General features: G+C 53.2%; 1 protein-coding gene across 3 annotated transcripts in view; it reads right to left on the bottom strand.

Annotated features, from left to right (window-relative positions):
- Positions 1-14,501, bottom strand: part of LOC122167425 (protein CEPU-1) — a 244,273-nt gene that overhangs the window by 91,466 nt on the left and 138,306 nt on the right. The window contains exons 1-2 of one of the 3 annotated variants that reach the window (XM_042832015.1): positions 12,584-12,911; positions 12,296-12,380 (exon numbers count right to left, since the gene is read on the bottom strand). In XM_042832015.1, coding sequence (XP_042687949.1) covers positions 12,296-12,380; positions 12,584-12,911 — 413 coding nt within the window. Of the gene's footprint in view, positions 1-12,295; positions 12,500-12,583; positions 12,912-14,501 lie in introns of those variants that run through there. The other 2 variants (XM_042832016.1, XM_042832017.1) reach the window with 2 other exon arrangements.

Below are 14,501 nucleotides of genomic sequence, written 5' to 3'. Positions count from 1 at the left end.
CATTTTACAGCAAATGGAGAGAAAAAGGCACTGCTAGGACACAATCTGTCTGACCTATTTTAGACATCTGCCTTAGACTGGGATGGATTGCACCCTAAAAAGGCCCATTGCTCTCCAGCGATTGCAAAGGGGGACTAGACAACACGCTCAGATGCAGACATCCATCATCCCAGACACCTGCAGTTACATGAGCAAGTATCCCAGATTGCTCGTGCTTTTCTGTGCTCCGACCAAAATGCTAATTGATTGAGAGCCACCCAGCCTTCCAGGGCGCTTTTTGCTGGTGCCTTTGCTTTTTCTCCCCTGCGACAGATGCATTCCATCTCACCTTAGCCCACGCTGGTCATCTACATCAAAAAGAAGAGAAAGGCATCTCTATAGCAGGGTCACCTTAAGAGGTTAGGCACACTTGGAGGGATGGCTATTCCCTCTCTCTCTCCAAACCTTGCTTAAATCAGGCATCCAACTCCTGGGTGCCCCAGAGGCTCTGGGTACCCCAGTGCCTTGGGAACGAGGGTCGCATCCTACCCAAAGCAAAATCCATCTCTGCACAAGAGCTTTCTGCAGTACCCAAAACAGACCCAAGCCTTAAGCACAGAGCCAAGCATCCCCCGCACCGGGGCAAGGCTGGATGCAGACCCCATCTCTCCAGCTGTCTCGTCTCTGCATAATATCCCCTGGTGTGCTTTCAGCCCAGACTCCTACTGGAATGAGCTTCTGCATTTGTGCTTTTTGCCTGCGTGCCTCTGTCTAGCAATATTCCCCAATAATTTGTGAAGTCTTTGGCCAATTTTAACTAAATTTGACAGAAGAACAGATGGCTCAAAGACATTAAGTACCTGCAAGTCTCGTACAGACAGGCAGCCAGGTATAGGAGAGGGACTCTGCATTGCCCCGTGGAGGGAAAGGCCACACAAAATGAGATTCAGCCTCATTGGAAGCTCAGAGCCCACCAGCACAGAGCCCTTCCCGGAGTCCCAGCCACAGGCTGCAGTAATTTACTCCTGCTTGGACCAAAATGAAGCGAACTTGTAAGAAAGCTGGCTGCCGTGCCAAGCAGATGACGGATTTTGCATATGAAAGCAGAGCCCGTGTGACAGCTTAGAGGAAGGAGCAAAACCAACAAGGAACAAAAGTCACATTTCCATGCGAGCAAAGCGGTCACGTCTCTCCTCAGGACCTCGCCTTGCAACGAGCTCAGCAGCAAGAAACTGCTGGAAGCCTGCAGCCAGCAGAGCAGCTCCCATCTACTGCAGCTGGAAAAGCAGCCGGTGGGAGCACGCTGTCTGCAGGCACTGGTGTGCTGTGCTAGGAGGGGCTGCCCATCTATTTCCTGTCAATCTGCCCTTTTTAAATTGAGATAGTTTACTAACAAGTCAAACTTTGCACCAAAAATGCCTGCAGAGCCATCGGTAGTGCTGGGGTTGGTGCTTCACGTGGTCCAAAGTTGAGGTGCGTGGCACAGAGTGATGGGAAACGGTGGAGGTCGGCGCAGAAATATGGCAACCATCCCAAAATCTTTTGCAAAATACACAACCGGTCGCTTCTGTGCACATCTGCAACTGCCTCACCCTCCCGTGACCACATTAATGTCACAAGTGTTTTGCTTGCTAATTAATACTCACAAATTCCCCACGCTAAGGCATGTGCTGCCGTTCCTATTTCTTGGGCACAGAGGGGAACGAGCAGCAAAACACCTTCACCTTCACGTGGCAGAACCAAGGCAGGGCTCCCCAAAGCACAGCAGAGCTGTCCCCAGCCCTGTGCAGCCTCTCCCAGCAGTGCAGATGGGCTCGCTGAGCCACATGAAGCTTTTGGCATGCAGAAACGACCTGGATGCAACCACAGAACGGGCTCTTGCTCAGCAGCTATGGGGGGGCAAGGAAACTGCAGACCTGCACATCTGGCCCCACACATCTGCCCCCCCCCACACACATCTGGCCTGGCTCTCACCATTGGGGTCTGGCTTGTTTGCCTCGCCAACCCCCCCCTGCTCTCAGACAAGGTTAATAGGGTAGAGAGAGAGCATCTGTTTATGAGAAGGTTATCAAGTGAAAGGCAGTAACACAGGCTCCAAACCAGCTTTTCATAGCCTCTTACTTATTATTTAATTTGGCTCCAGTATGTGAAATTAGGCTAATGGCTGTTAAGTGGTTAAGGCATGCACATTGTCCATCTGCCGGGAAGGCTCCGGGCCGTTGTGCTGTTTCAAAGGCTAAGAAGGAAAAATAATATGAGAGTTGCATGCTGTTAGCTTGAGAGCTCATAAACGCATTTTCTCCCTCTTTCCCTCGCTTTTTTATTTCTTTTATCTCCGATGCTTTGCCTGTTGCAGCATTAGGAACTTCTGGAAAGCGAGCTATGGGCTTTTTTTTTTCTTCCCCTTGTCATTGCTGTTGTGCTGTTTTTCCCCCCTTGAATGAAGGGTGAGCCAGCCAGCTCCAACAAAGCCACAGACACCAGCTGGTGCCATCTTCTAGCAGAGTGCAGCATCTCCCACTGGATATCAGCAGCGGTCAGAACAAAACCCTGAGCTTTTTGCTGCTGCTTCCTGACACCAGGATTGGCAGATTGTCCCCGTCAACACCGCACCATCTTCGCACCCATAACGAGCACCTCCATGCACACCTCAATGGTTTCCTACACATTTGGGTACCTTAGGTGACACCAGTGCAGACTGAAGCTCTCTTTTCCCTCGAATCCCATGTTGTGCCAATTCTCATGGGGACTGGGGCTGGACCTGATGATGTTGGTGGCCTTTTCCAACCCTGAAAATCCTATCCTGTGAGTCCTGAGTGTCTCCCACAAGAGTTGGGCTCATTCCTACATTATTTCAGACAGCTAATGGGGTCTGTCAACACAGAATCATAGAATATCCCAAGTTGGAAGGAGCCCATGAGGATCATTGAGGACATCTACCTGCCTCACTTGGAAGTTACAGGCATATAACTCCCAGCCCTCTCTAAAACTTGCAAGAAATCAGTTGACCAACAAAAATCAGCAGAAATGGTGAAGTGGAAAAAGGGCATGCAGAGGACATGACCTCCTACACCCTGCTTCCATGGGTTCACGAGGAAGGGCTGACTGACTTTGTGGCTGAATTACACTGCATCTGCCCAAAACTCCTCGGATGAAGATCCATCCCATCTCACAACGGAACTATTTGTCCCCTGGTCCCCAGATGCAATTTGCAAGCTCTGCTCCATTGCTGGACAAAGCTATTGCACAGTTTTATGAAGACTGGATGCTGCTGAAGGACCTACAAAGGGCACAGCTGGAAAGCAGGGAACCAACAGCACCACGCCATGCAAACACAGGGGCTCCCCAAAAGCCAGCTGTGGACATTTGGCTTTCCAAGGAGCAGCCCCAGGGCTGCTGGGCCCCAACAAGGTGCTCTGCTCTCATGAAAGCAGTCCTTGAGCTGCAGCAAAACAAATAAAGGCAGCCAAAATGGGCTCTCTAAGTAAGAGCTGAGCCGTCTCTGCGTGAGAAGGGTTATTTATGGGGCCGCGAGGAGGGAGAAGGCAGCTGAAGAGCATTTCTCATTTCCCCCCATTACTGCAACAACCCCACTTGAAATCCAACTTTATTTCTTCCTTCTCATGCCAGGAAAGAAAACAAAACAAATGCCACTAACAAAGCCACAGCCTTCCCTCCCTTGTTATCCCCCTGATTTCTCCAGGGCTGTTTCAGAATCACAGCAGGAGCGATGCGCAGCGCTTGGCAGCACAGAGGAAAGATGAGAGCAGTTCCCCATGCCCGACCCCCCCACCTCCCCCAGGTGCCCCCAACTCTGCTCCACCTCAGCACTGCTTCCCTGCAGGTGCTTTTCCATCTGCACCGCTCCCACTGCCTGCAGCTCTGCACCCTGCATCTCTCTGTAGGTATCTGCAGGAATTACTGCTCCCCCCTGCACCGTATCTATCTCAGTTCATTAGCTGTGCACCAACTATATATCTCTGTATCTCTATACCTACATATTTCTATACCTCTATACCCATATAGCTCTTTAACTACACAGATAGATATTCCGTTTCCCTGTGTTATACCTCTGCACTGATACAGCTACTCAGAATCCATGTGTTATACCTCCATACTGATATGGATAGATATGCAGCTCCCACGTGTTACAGCTCCATACCAACACAGACAGACACTCAGTTTCTGTGTGTTACACCCCTATAGCGATACAGATAGATTTCCATGCGTGCCAATGGTTGGCATGTACAGAATGCAAGAGATGGTCATCACAACACTCAGCAATCCCAAACTGCTCAGCCCTCTACTCAGCTCAACACCCACCTCCCTGAAGTGCAGCCTCACCCAAAAGGCAGCAGCCAGCATCTGGATGGCTTTGGGGAAGGGATGGGGAAATAAAGAAGGAGGAAAAACACATGTTTATTGCACCGTGTGCAGACAGGATAAAGCACATTGGAACAACCTCCAAAGCGAGCTGCTTGGAGCATGTCCTGCAGCTCTGCACCTGCTCACACTGACACCATCGTCGCGACAAATCAGTGCACGGCGTGCAGAGCTGGGGGATGATGGAGAGGAGAGTGGGGGTCTGGGGGAACCTGCCTGGCTTTGGCCAATTGGTGCGGAAAAGCTTCGCTGGTGTGGCAGGCTGCATCTGTGGAGCGAGCTGCTGCAATGGCTCTGAGCTGGCAAAACCCCTGCTTTGACACTTTTATGCCTGCGCATCTGTGCTTTTGCCAGCGGTGCGTATTCCCCTCACAGGCTTTGGGAGACATTAAGCTATGCTAGCAGAAGTGTGACACCAGGAGAGCTTTGTCTGAATAGCATACTCTGGCAAATGTGCAGGATAGAAAACATCTACAATCAGGTTAAGGGATAAACACTGACAAGTCCTAAGAGCCTTTACAGACCCTACATCTCCAGTGCACGTGCAAGCTGGAGGTAGGGACAGCATGGTATGGCACAGCACAGCATGGTACAGCACGGCATGGCAGAGCACAGCATGGCACAGTGTGGCATGGCACGGCACGGCACAGTGTGGCTGCAGGAGCTCCTTCGAGGAGTGCTCAGCTCTCACAAGCTGCCAGTGAGCATATGCTGGGAACGAAAGCATTGCTGTGCTCTGCTTCTGATCAGCAGTGTTTTGAAGGGTTTTCTTGGCCTAGTCACCAGCAAATTTGGCAAGGCGTTTCCCAAGCGCTGAGCTGGCACTTGCAGGAAAGAGGGTGCTTCATTCCAAGGCGGCAACATAAAAACCCAAGGAGAAAGCTTTGAACTAAAGCTGATGGGCACAGGGCTGCTTCTGAGCCATGAGCAGAGGGAAGATTTGTGGGGATGAGGGTGAGCTGGGAGTAGGCTGCAGAATTACAGGAGGAGAACTGAGGAACAGAGGTTGCTTTGATTTCCTCCCGTACTTTATGGAAACAAAGCTTCTCCCTCCTCCTCTCCTCCCAGGGAACACAAAGGAACACTCGCTGCTCGTGGCCCGGCGCTGGGACCGGCACTGCAGGTGATGGATGGGGATGAAGGAGAGGAGGAGGAAGCGCTTCCCTGGGCTCTGCAGCAGCAAATGGCCTCGGCGATTAAAACTGAGTGGGCAGTTGTGTATCACTCTGGATTTTCTGCCTGTTTCATCACTAGCAGTGACTCAGGAATATTCTTCATCGCCCTCGAGCGAGGATATGATCATTTTCTGCCACTTGAGATGAAGCTAATTTTACAGCAGCGTAGAGAGGGAGATGTCATGTGCCGATTTCTATACTGCCTGCATCACATCAGCGCAGCACAGCCTGGCTATGGGTGCTGACTGCAGGAAAACCCAATGGTGGGGAGAAACCACCCCAGCATCAGAGGAGGGCGGTTTGGAGGTGCTGAAAAATGAGAGATTGAAATCCAGACTTCACATCACAGAAAGAGACATCAGTATCCTACCCCCAGTCACGCTTGTTAGGAGAAGTACGAAGCATGAAGTTTTGAAACATGCTCCTAAAAGGACAGGTATGATAAGCAAGAGGTTCCTAGGACAGATCTCTGCTTGCACCCAGCCCAGCCATGGCTTAGTTAAGTTACTGACAACTGGCAAGGCGAAGAGAAGTAGTGATAAGAGTGGGCACATCCCCATCCCATCCTTTGGGCTGCACCAGGCCATTGCTCTGCACCCTTCCATCCAGCACCTCTATGGGTTCATGATGCAGCTCCCTAATACTGAGGCTGGGTCCTAGCATGGAGGATAGAGTTTCTCCCATGTGACTCTTGGCCATCAAGCCAAGTCTTTTCTTGGTATTCAACCCCCCGTGATCTTGGCCATTTAACTGGATGGAGGCCACCAAGATGGTGCAGGTGGATCTATAGATGGCCACGGTGTCTCATGTGCTGCTCCCACGCATGTGTCTGAGGTCAAAGCCCCGTATTTGGCTAAACGAGATCAGCAGCCTGCGTGTTGCTGGCTGTAAACCAGCAAGGAGATTGCAGCTGCTGTCCTCCACCAGCCAAGGACAAGCAGGGAAATTTAGGAGATGTAGCTGACGTGCACCAGTGAAGGTATCTCCCTCAAACATCCATCTCCACGACAGGGCAATAACAACCCAAGGTGAGATTTTGGCCTTCTGGCCACATCCTGCCGTGCCACAGAGCATAAGCACCAAGAGGGGAGAGGAAAGTCAAGGGTAATGCTGCCTTGAGCTCCTCACGGTGTGTTTGCAGAGGACTAAATCACGTCTCACAAGCACACTGGAGTGCCTTGGACTCACGTACCCACACTGCTGCCTCCCCACACTGCCACATCCTGCCCTGACTTACACCTTGCACTGAACTGCTGAGCAAATGGGGTCTCAGTGTGCAATGGCCAGCCTATAGCTTGGCCTCTGCAAGCTGATATTCAACAGAAACCTTGTTCGAGTCAAAGCAGAACAGCTCCTACAGTTCAAGAAGCAATAAGGAAGGATGTAGTAAGAGGGAAACACTGATTTCAGAATGAGAGCAGCTCAGAGGTGGGCAGGAAAACACTCTTTTTGCAGCCAAAGGGAAACTCTGATTCCAGGAATTCTTCCCCTCTGAGACAAAATTTCCCATAAGATGCTCTAAAACCTTATGGAACTGAAGTGCTAATTTTCCACCTCAAAGCTGGAGGACGAAGTGCCTGCCCAGCTCCCAGGAAATGTCCCTGCAAGGTGAGCACTGGACCCACAGAGATGAGCTTTGCTTTCACCCAGGCCCTGCAATCCTGTCACAGAGATGGCCCTTCTTCCTTTGAGCTCAATATCTTTGTGCTGGACTGTCGGAGAGCACCAAAGATGTAACACAGCAAGGATTACTCAGGAGCAAAGCCTCACACCTAAAATTTACTGGATTTGAATGACTTCAGGCTAAGAATCCAAATCTAACTCCAGATGTCAGTGCTGTGCCCACCTGCAGGTCCACATCACCTACGGATCTGGGAGTGGGTCTAAACCTAGAGCTGTCCTGCTCCCTTCCTCCATACCCTGGGGAGTTTCTTTTGCCTGACACTTTCTTATTAGGGATGTACAAGAAACTGAAAAGCACCCAAGTTCTGTTGAACAGAGAACAAAACGCTGGGAAAATAATGAACCCATCATGATTTTTTTTTTTTAAATATCAGGCTTAAAAATCCAAAGTAATGGATGTTTGGATCATGTCTGGGGCTCTGCATGTGTCTGATAAAACAGACACAAGTGTCAGAGCCATTTATGGCTGCAGAGTCGGTCAAAATATCCCATCTCTGGAAAAAAAAATCCACCAAACAAACCTGTGATATTTCACCAGCTGCTCGTGCTGAAAGGTGGTTTTATTCCTTATTTACTCTGTCCTCATTGGCATGCAGAGCTAGACTCATGCGTCTCCTCTTTGACCCCTGGTGTCCTTTCCCTCCCCAGAGGTGTCTCTCCCTCCCCGTCCCCATCTCAGTATCACCACCAGCTCCTCTTCCAGAGGACAGCACAGCTGCCAAGTTTGCCTCCAGCCACCCATCCCCACCCATCTGCTCTCCCATCTCCTCATTTTGCACGTAAGCCACCGATCTCTTTCCAGCAGGACTGCTGCTTGGAAGAGCCAACGCTTGGGAAGAGCCAGGAACCCTTACTCAAGGCGAGATTCCTAACGCCCTGGCAATGAAGGCATGCGTGGCATTCCAGCAGAAGGAGATCCAAGCAGCCAGCCTAGCTCTCAGCTTCCAGTGGCTTTTGCACCTCTGAACATTACACCCAAGGGCATCACGCATTTGCCTTGCAGAGGTGCTGCATGCAACAAAGAGCCAACTCTTCCTGCTGGGAGAAGGCTTTCTGCATTGCTATTCCTTGCACAGGGCGTCAACAGTTTGCATATTGTAGCTAAGATGCTGTCTTCCAACCTGATCCACAGTCCATTACAGTTAGGATAAAGACTTGTGGTGACATTAATGAGAGCCGGATCAGCCCCTTTGTCGGCATAAATCTCTTTATTGCATTGGGGGGATTGCATTTTCCCATTTGCTTGTTTGTTTGGCTCTGTATTCTCATTACAATTTCTATTAGCCAGTTCTCCCGCTGATGTGGTTGTAGATTAAGTCCTTCCTATTTTCCCCCTTTCCTCCTGAAGGAAAATAAGGGTGTCTGAGCTCCAGCACCACATACAGAAACAGGCAGGCTGGGGGGTCTGGAAGAAGAGAGGAGCAGTTCTGCTAGACCAAGGCTGGATAAATCCCCTGAAGCCAACAGAAGGGGCACAGATTCAGGTCCCATGCTTGATTCTGAGCTCAGTCATGGTGAAGGCCGTCCCACTGCTGGGGCTCCAAGCTCCAGGTGAGAGCAGGGTGCTGCTGGCCATCTGCAGAGCCCCCCTGCATAACACACTTTGCACTTTTCCCAACAGAGGGGCACATCCCACCACCGAAGACTGCAGTGCAAGCAGATGACTCACAGAGACAGAGAAAGGAAATGTTCCAAGGGCTACACAGAGACGAACACACTGATAGGACCTCGGGGGGCACCTAACACCAGATGAACTTCCATCTCATAACACTGGCTTAGCACTCAGAAATGCCACCCCAGCACCTTCCCACTGGACAGCTGTGTACCTACAGGCTCTGATCCTCAACCAACCAGCCATTCTCATCCCAAAGTGCCATCTGCTGGATTTACACCTTCCTCAAGCTGGCACTCAGCCTTAGGATGGACACAGAAATGCACAAGATGCCCCCAGCCCCAAAAGCCACGCTGAGCTCGAGGCAGCAGAGCTATAAAGGGAAGCCCTCTCTGGCACAGCAATCAGGAGCGCATCTCATCTCAGATGGAAATTGTACTCAGAAAAAATAAAAATAATCCATGCATATGACGTGTGTGTGTTTTTTCTCTCCCCCCCCCGCCGCCCCCCCCCTCACTTCAGGCTGATTCCATCTCGGAGATGGGGGAGAGGTGGCTGAGATTTGCTGACATGTCACTTTAGCAATCAACTCCTCTCTCAGAAACGCCGTCGCAAGCAAAGCCAGAAGCAGCGCTGGGGATGCATTGGGGCTGTGCAGCCCCTCTGCTGCAGGTCTGTGGGTACAGGGAGGGACCCAAATCCAACACAGAACAGAGCTGTGTGTGAGGAAGATTCCCTCCTGTGCAGCAAGCAGGCAGGTTCTGTTTGTATCCGTCAAAGGCAAACAAACATGCTGGATTTTGTTTTGTTTCACTGCCAAGTTATCATTTCTCCAAAATTACTTCCAGAGCACAACACAGGCAAAATGCATTTGTAAAAACAGGTTCAGGTAAAGCACTGTGGAGAGCAATGGCAAAGGGCACAGAAACCACATGAAACATAGGGGTTAGAAGGGATTCAGCCTCTGTTAAACTCAGATTTGACTCTTCACGGTGGAATCAAAGTGAATAAAAGCATCGGGAAAACCAGGGAGCAGTCAGGGAAAGAAGTGCTGCTCTGCTTGGATCTGCACCTGCTCCTGCTCAGGGCACTGTGAACTCATGGGGACGCCTGCAAGCACCCATGTGTGCTGCTGGCATTGTCAGAGCCGTGCGTGGGAAGTGCTGACTGATGCCTATCAGAGTGAAACCGCAATCAAACCTCTTGTTTTGGTGCTGAGAAAGCTCCTGCAGAGGTCTGAGAAATGGGTTGGGTTCGGCACTGCTGCAAGCACAGGGTGCGAGCTGCTTGTTATGAGGGAGGGTAGGATGCAACCAAGGTGTGGGATGGGATGGACCAGCCTCACCCTCACCATGTGATGAAGAAAGGCACGCTATGCTATCCTCAAGCCCTAAGCATAACCCCAAGAGCCCAACACGGGCACTGATAAAGGCACTGAGAAGTCAGGCTGGACATCCACAAGCCCTCTTCCCATCCCTGCAGTTTCTACTGCACCCCAGAGTAACTCGCCCACAACCACCCCAGGCACAAGCTCTATACCAGCATCTAACCACAGATTTACATTTAACCATGACCAAAGCAACACAAAAGTGTGTGTGCTTCAGCAGACATCCCAATACAGAAGAAAACAAACATCCCTGGTGCCCCCACCCCACTCTGACTCATCCTTGCAGGCACACGAGCGCAGCCCCATAGCACTGACCCCAAACGCACCATCCTCAACCAAAGCACCTGCAGCCATACACCCAAACATAACTGTGGAACAACACAGAGCAAAGCCTGCACGCCTTTAAATGAGCTTTGGGGCTGTGCTTTGCTGGGCCTGGGCACAAGCTGCTCCCTGCAGCTATGCACTGTGCTGTGACCAGCACGCCGGACATGGAGCAGGGAGGGCATTGCAGGGCTGCTGGCACCCAGTGTGGAGTAACCTAATTGCAGCCCTCGTGGGGTTTTTCACAGAAGCAGCAAAGTTTTTCAGCTTGCTTTCCCTTTTGTCAGCTGGGAAAAAAAAAAAGAAGAAAAAAAGCAAGAACCATAAAAAGGGACCTCCAGAGACATATGCTTCCTTCCAAGTCCTTGGCTGCGGCTCGCCGTCCTCCCACCGCGCATGGAAATGAGTGGGAAGGGAGGAAAAAAGAGAGGAAGACCGTTTTCCCCCTCCCTGTGCTCCCAGCATCAGTGTGCTGGGCGGGAGGAAACACGCGGCAGCATTGCTATTCTGAACAAGTGAACTCCCAAACAACAGATCGATGGCTGCACCGCCAGAGCGACTCATTGCTCCCAACCGTCCCCACCTTACACCAGCAGGAAAAAACCACCCAACTGCCACTGCAACACGCACTGCTACACCTCTCCAGTGACCAAACTAATGCCATGAGATGGGTAATTCCCAAAAGCACCGGGCCCAAGGGAAAGCACAATGGGAATACTGTCTGCAGGGCTGCTTCCCAAAGCCAGGTGCAAGATTTGTCACCCGTGTGTCACCACCCAACAGCCTCGCTGAGAAGGAAAGCAGCCCTGACTCTGTGCTGACTCACGCCGCTGTCCCTCTGCTTTCTGTGCAATGCTTGGTTTGTCTGCACGCTGCACACTGAGCGGGGCTGGGCACCGTGGGCAGGGACCCCAAGCAGAGCAGTTCTCCTCCTCCCAGTGAGTTTGCAGAGTGCCCATACCCACGGCTCCTGCACCTTTTGCTCCCTTAACAAGAAACCTTCCCTCTTCGACATCCCATTGTAAATCCATAGGATTTTCGGTGCTTGGGAAAGCCCAGATGTTTGGAAGAGCTATTTTAACCAGAAGCCAGGAGGTGAGCTCTGATCCAACACACCCCTATGCACCCACACCCAACCTTTCTGGCCCAGCCATGACATGCCACAAGACAAAATCATCGGGATGGCACACGGCTGCTCCGTTCTTTCCTCCTGGGAAGGTGCAGGGGCTGTGGGGCTGAAAGGCACAGCTACAGGATGCTGAGTCCCAGCAAACACACAGGGAGAGGATTCACATTTGTAAGAGAGTCCGACCAAAGATCATCCCCTTGTTCTGTCATCCTGCCTTGGCCCTGCTCCACTCACTCCCCTGCACACATCCAACCCCGCAGATAAAAGTCTCTCCGGAGTTGCAAGCACTGCTCCCAGCACAGCAATTAAAATGCAGCCTTGTACTGCTCGTGTCCCTGCCCAGCAGCCCCAGCAGGACACTGCGCCCATCTGCTGCGAGAATAGGGACCAGGAGTGGGGCACAGCGCTGGGCACAACCCCTGCTCCCATGGCACCGCTGCAGACAGGACCTGAGCAGGGGGTGCAGCACACAGCCCCACATCCCCCCCGCTGCCCTAAAGAGGGGAGCGGCACTCACAGCTTTTTAGTTCCCCGACTGGGGAAACTGAGGCACATCCCAAAGGCACAGGCAGCTCCCGCGCAGCACAACTCCCCCCAGCACAACCCGAGGCAGCAGCTCCTACCTGAGCGTGGCACTCTCCCCTTGCCGCACAGTCACGTTGTCCATAGCTTTGGGGAAGGTGGCATCTCCGCTGCGCACGGGCACTCCTGCGGGCACAAGGAAGAGCAGCCTGAGACAGAGGACGACTAGGCACCTCCAGGGCAGGGCTAAGCACCCACCGACCCCCATCCTGGGCAGCAGGGACTTTTCCACCAGGCAAAAAACACACCCGACGAGGCCACCGGGAGCGAAAAGGGGGGAGAGGAGGGAGGGGGTGCGTGTGTGTGGGGACGGGGGGGAGCAAAACCACCGGGGCGGGCGCGGAGGCGAGCGATGCGGAGCTCCACGGAGATCAGGAGAGCCCCTGGAAAGGCAGCCTGCGAGCACTGAGCCTGCCGAGCGGCATCCGGAGGGAGTCCCCAGTATCCTCGGGTGAGGGAGGAGGACGGGAGGGCCGGGGGGAGGAGGAAGAGGAGGAGGAGAAGTGGCAAAGGTGCTGGACGCTGGGCGAGCCGGCTCTTCCCGGGAGCAGTCCGAGGCTCACTTGGGCACGGAGGTGCCGGGGGCTGCGCCGCGCTCCCGCCCCGCACACACACACTTGTCCCGAGTTCGCAGCTCCCCGAGCGGGGGCAGTCCATAAAAACAAGGGAAAAAAAAAAAAAAAAAAAAAAAAAAAAAAATGAAAGAAAAGCCAACAACAGGCGGCAGAAAAAAGACCACCACTCCCTGCAGCGAGCTAGCAAGCGGGTCCAGAAGCAACAAAGGCACCGCGGGCAAAGGCCTCCGAGTGCCCAGCAGTCCCTCTCCTCCTCCAGCCCCAGCGCGGGGTCCCAAAGGCAGGCTGGTCCCAGCGGGACGCAGGGCGCTGGGATGCCGGGCTGCGGGACGTCGGATGATGTTGGGACGTCAGTTGATGTTGGGATGTCGGACACCCTCAGCAGCAGGAGGACGGGGTGCAGAAGGGCGGCAGCATCCCAGCCCCGGCGGCACGGCTGCTGGGGAGCATCCCTGCGCGGCACGCAGGCTGACTGCCCGGGGTTGTCATGGCAGCGGCTCCATCACTGACCGGCACTTTGGCTCCCGCACGCTCACAGCACCGCACAGCCGCGCGCAGGCAGTGGGCGCGCGCTCTCAGGCGAAGGACGGCCGCCTTAACCCCCACCGCACCGTGCTCCACGGGGATGGGATGGGGTACCTCCCCCCCTTCTCCCCTCCTCGCTTCCCGGCGTGCTTACCTGCACCCGGCAGCCAAACGACCTCTGATATTTACCCCCTCTGCTTCCACGCCATCCCCTCCCCGGGCACAAAGGCGCTGTGCAGGAGGGGAAACTGAGGCGCAGGATGGTTCCCCTTTCCCACACTTCCCATCACCCACCAAAAAAAAACCCACGCAGGCAGCGACGAGGAGAGGCAGGAGGGTGCCCTCCTGGTCCTCTGCACCTCACAGACATGAGCGTCAGTGCTAAATTCCTCCCCAGCTGCAAGCGCAGTCCCCGAGTACTTTTTATCAGCTCATAATTTAACAGATATCGCATTTGCTTATGCCGAGCAGTTCCTCCTTCCCTCCGCTAGCGGCCGGACGCGTTAATAACATTTCCAGGCACAGCTTCGTGCTGGCAAAAGGTGCTGGGAGCAATCCTCAGAGCTCAACATCCCGGAGCCACAGAGAGCTGCTCTGCCTTCAGCTCCTGCAGCCCCGCACCCCCGGCTCACGCACTGCCCCGTCCCCAAATCCTCCCTCCTCCACCCCTCGCCGCACGCCCTGCAGCCCTCGCCCCGCACCGGGGAATTTTTGTGGGCTTTAAATCACTGCCAACCTGAGCTGGATTCCGAGGGGTGACCTAGATGTGAAAGGATCCGTAGCCCGTTACTAATCCCCGGAGTCTCTGAATCCCCTGTAAACTACTGCTTAATTCACTAACTGTGCTATTTAATCTCTCCAACATTATGAGCTGTGCCAGGCAGAGGAAACACTCAATCAAATAAAGCTTTATTATTATTGTGCGCGCTGATAGGTCATATGAGAAGGGGATTGCTTTGCATCTCTCTCCTGACTCCTTTCCCTTCCGCTTTATGAATCCAGCACTGCTGGGACGTGCTGCCCTGCATTCCCTCCCTCCGCTTCCCGGCTCCCTGGAGAAGGGAGCAGCTCTCTGCAGCCCTCAGCGGGAGGAGGGAGCTCTGCAGCTCACCCTGCTCAGTGCAGGAGGGCTTCACAACTTCTGCAG

This window comes from Centrocercus urophasianus, unplaced genomic scaffold, assembly GCF_019232065.1.
Source record: "Centrocercus urophasianus isolate 14NV4802_14NV808 unplaced genomic scaffold, USGS_Curo_1.0 seq_37, whole genome shotgun sequence".
Classification (NCBI taxonomy): Eukaryota; Metazoa; Chordata; class Aves; order Galliformes; family Phasianidae; genus Centrocercus; species Centrocercus urophasianus.
Note: the sequence above shows the minus strand (reverse complement) of the source record. Positions and strands in the feature narration are given on the sequence as shown.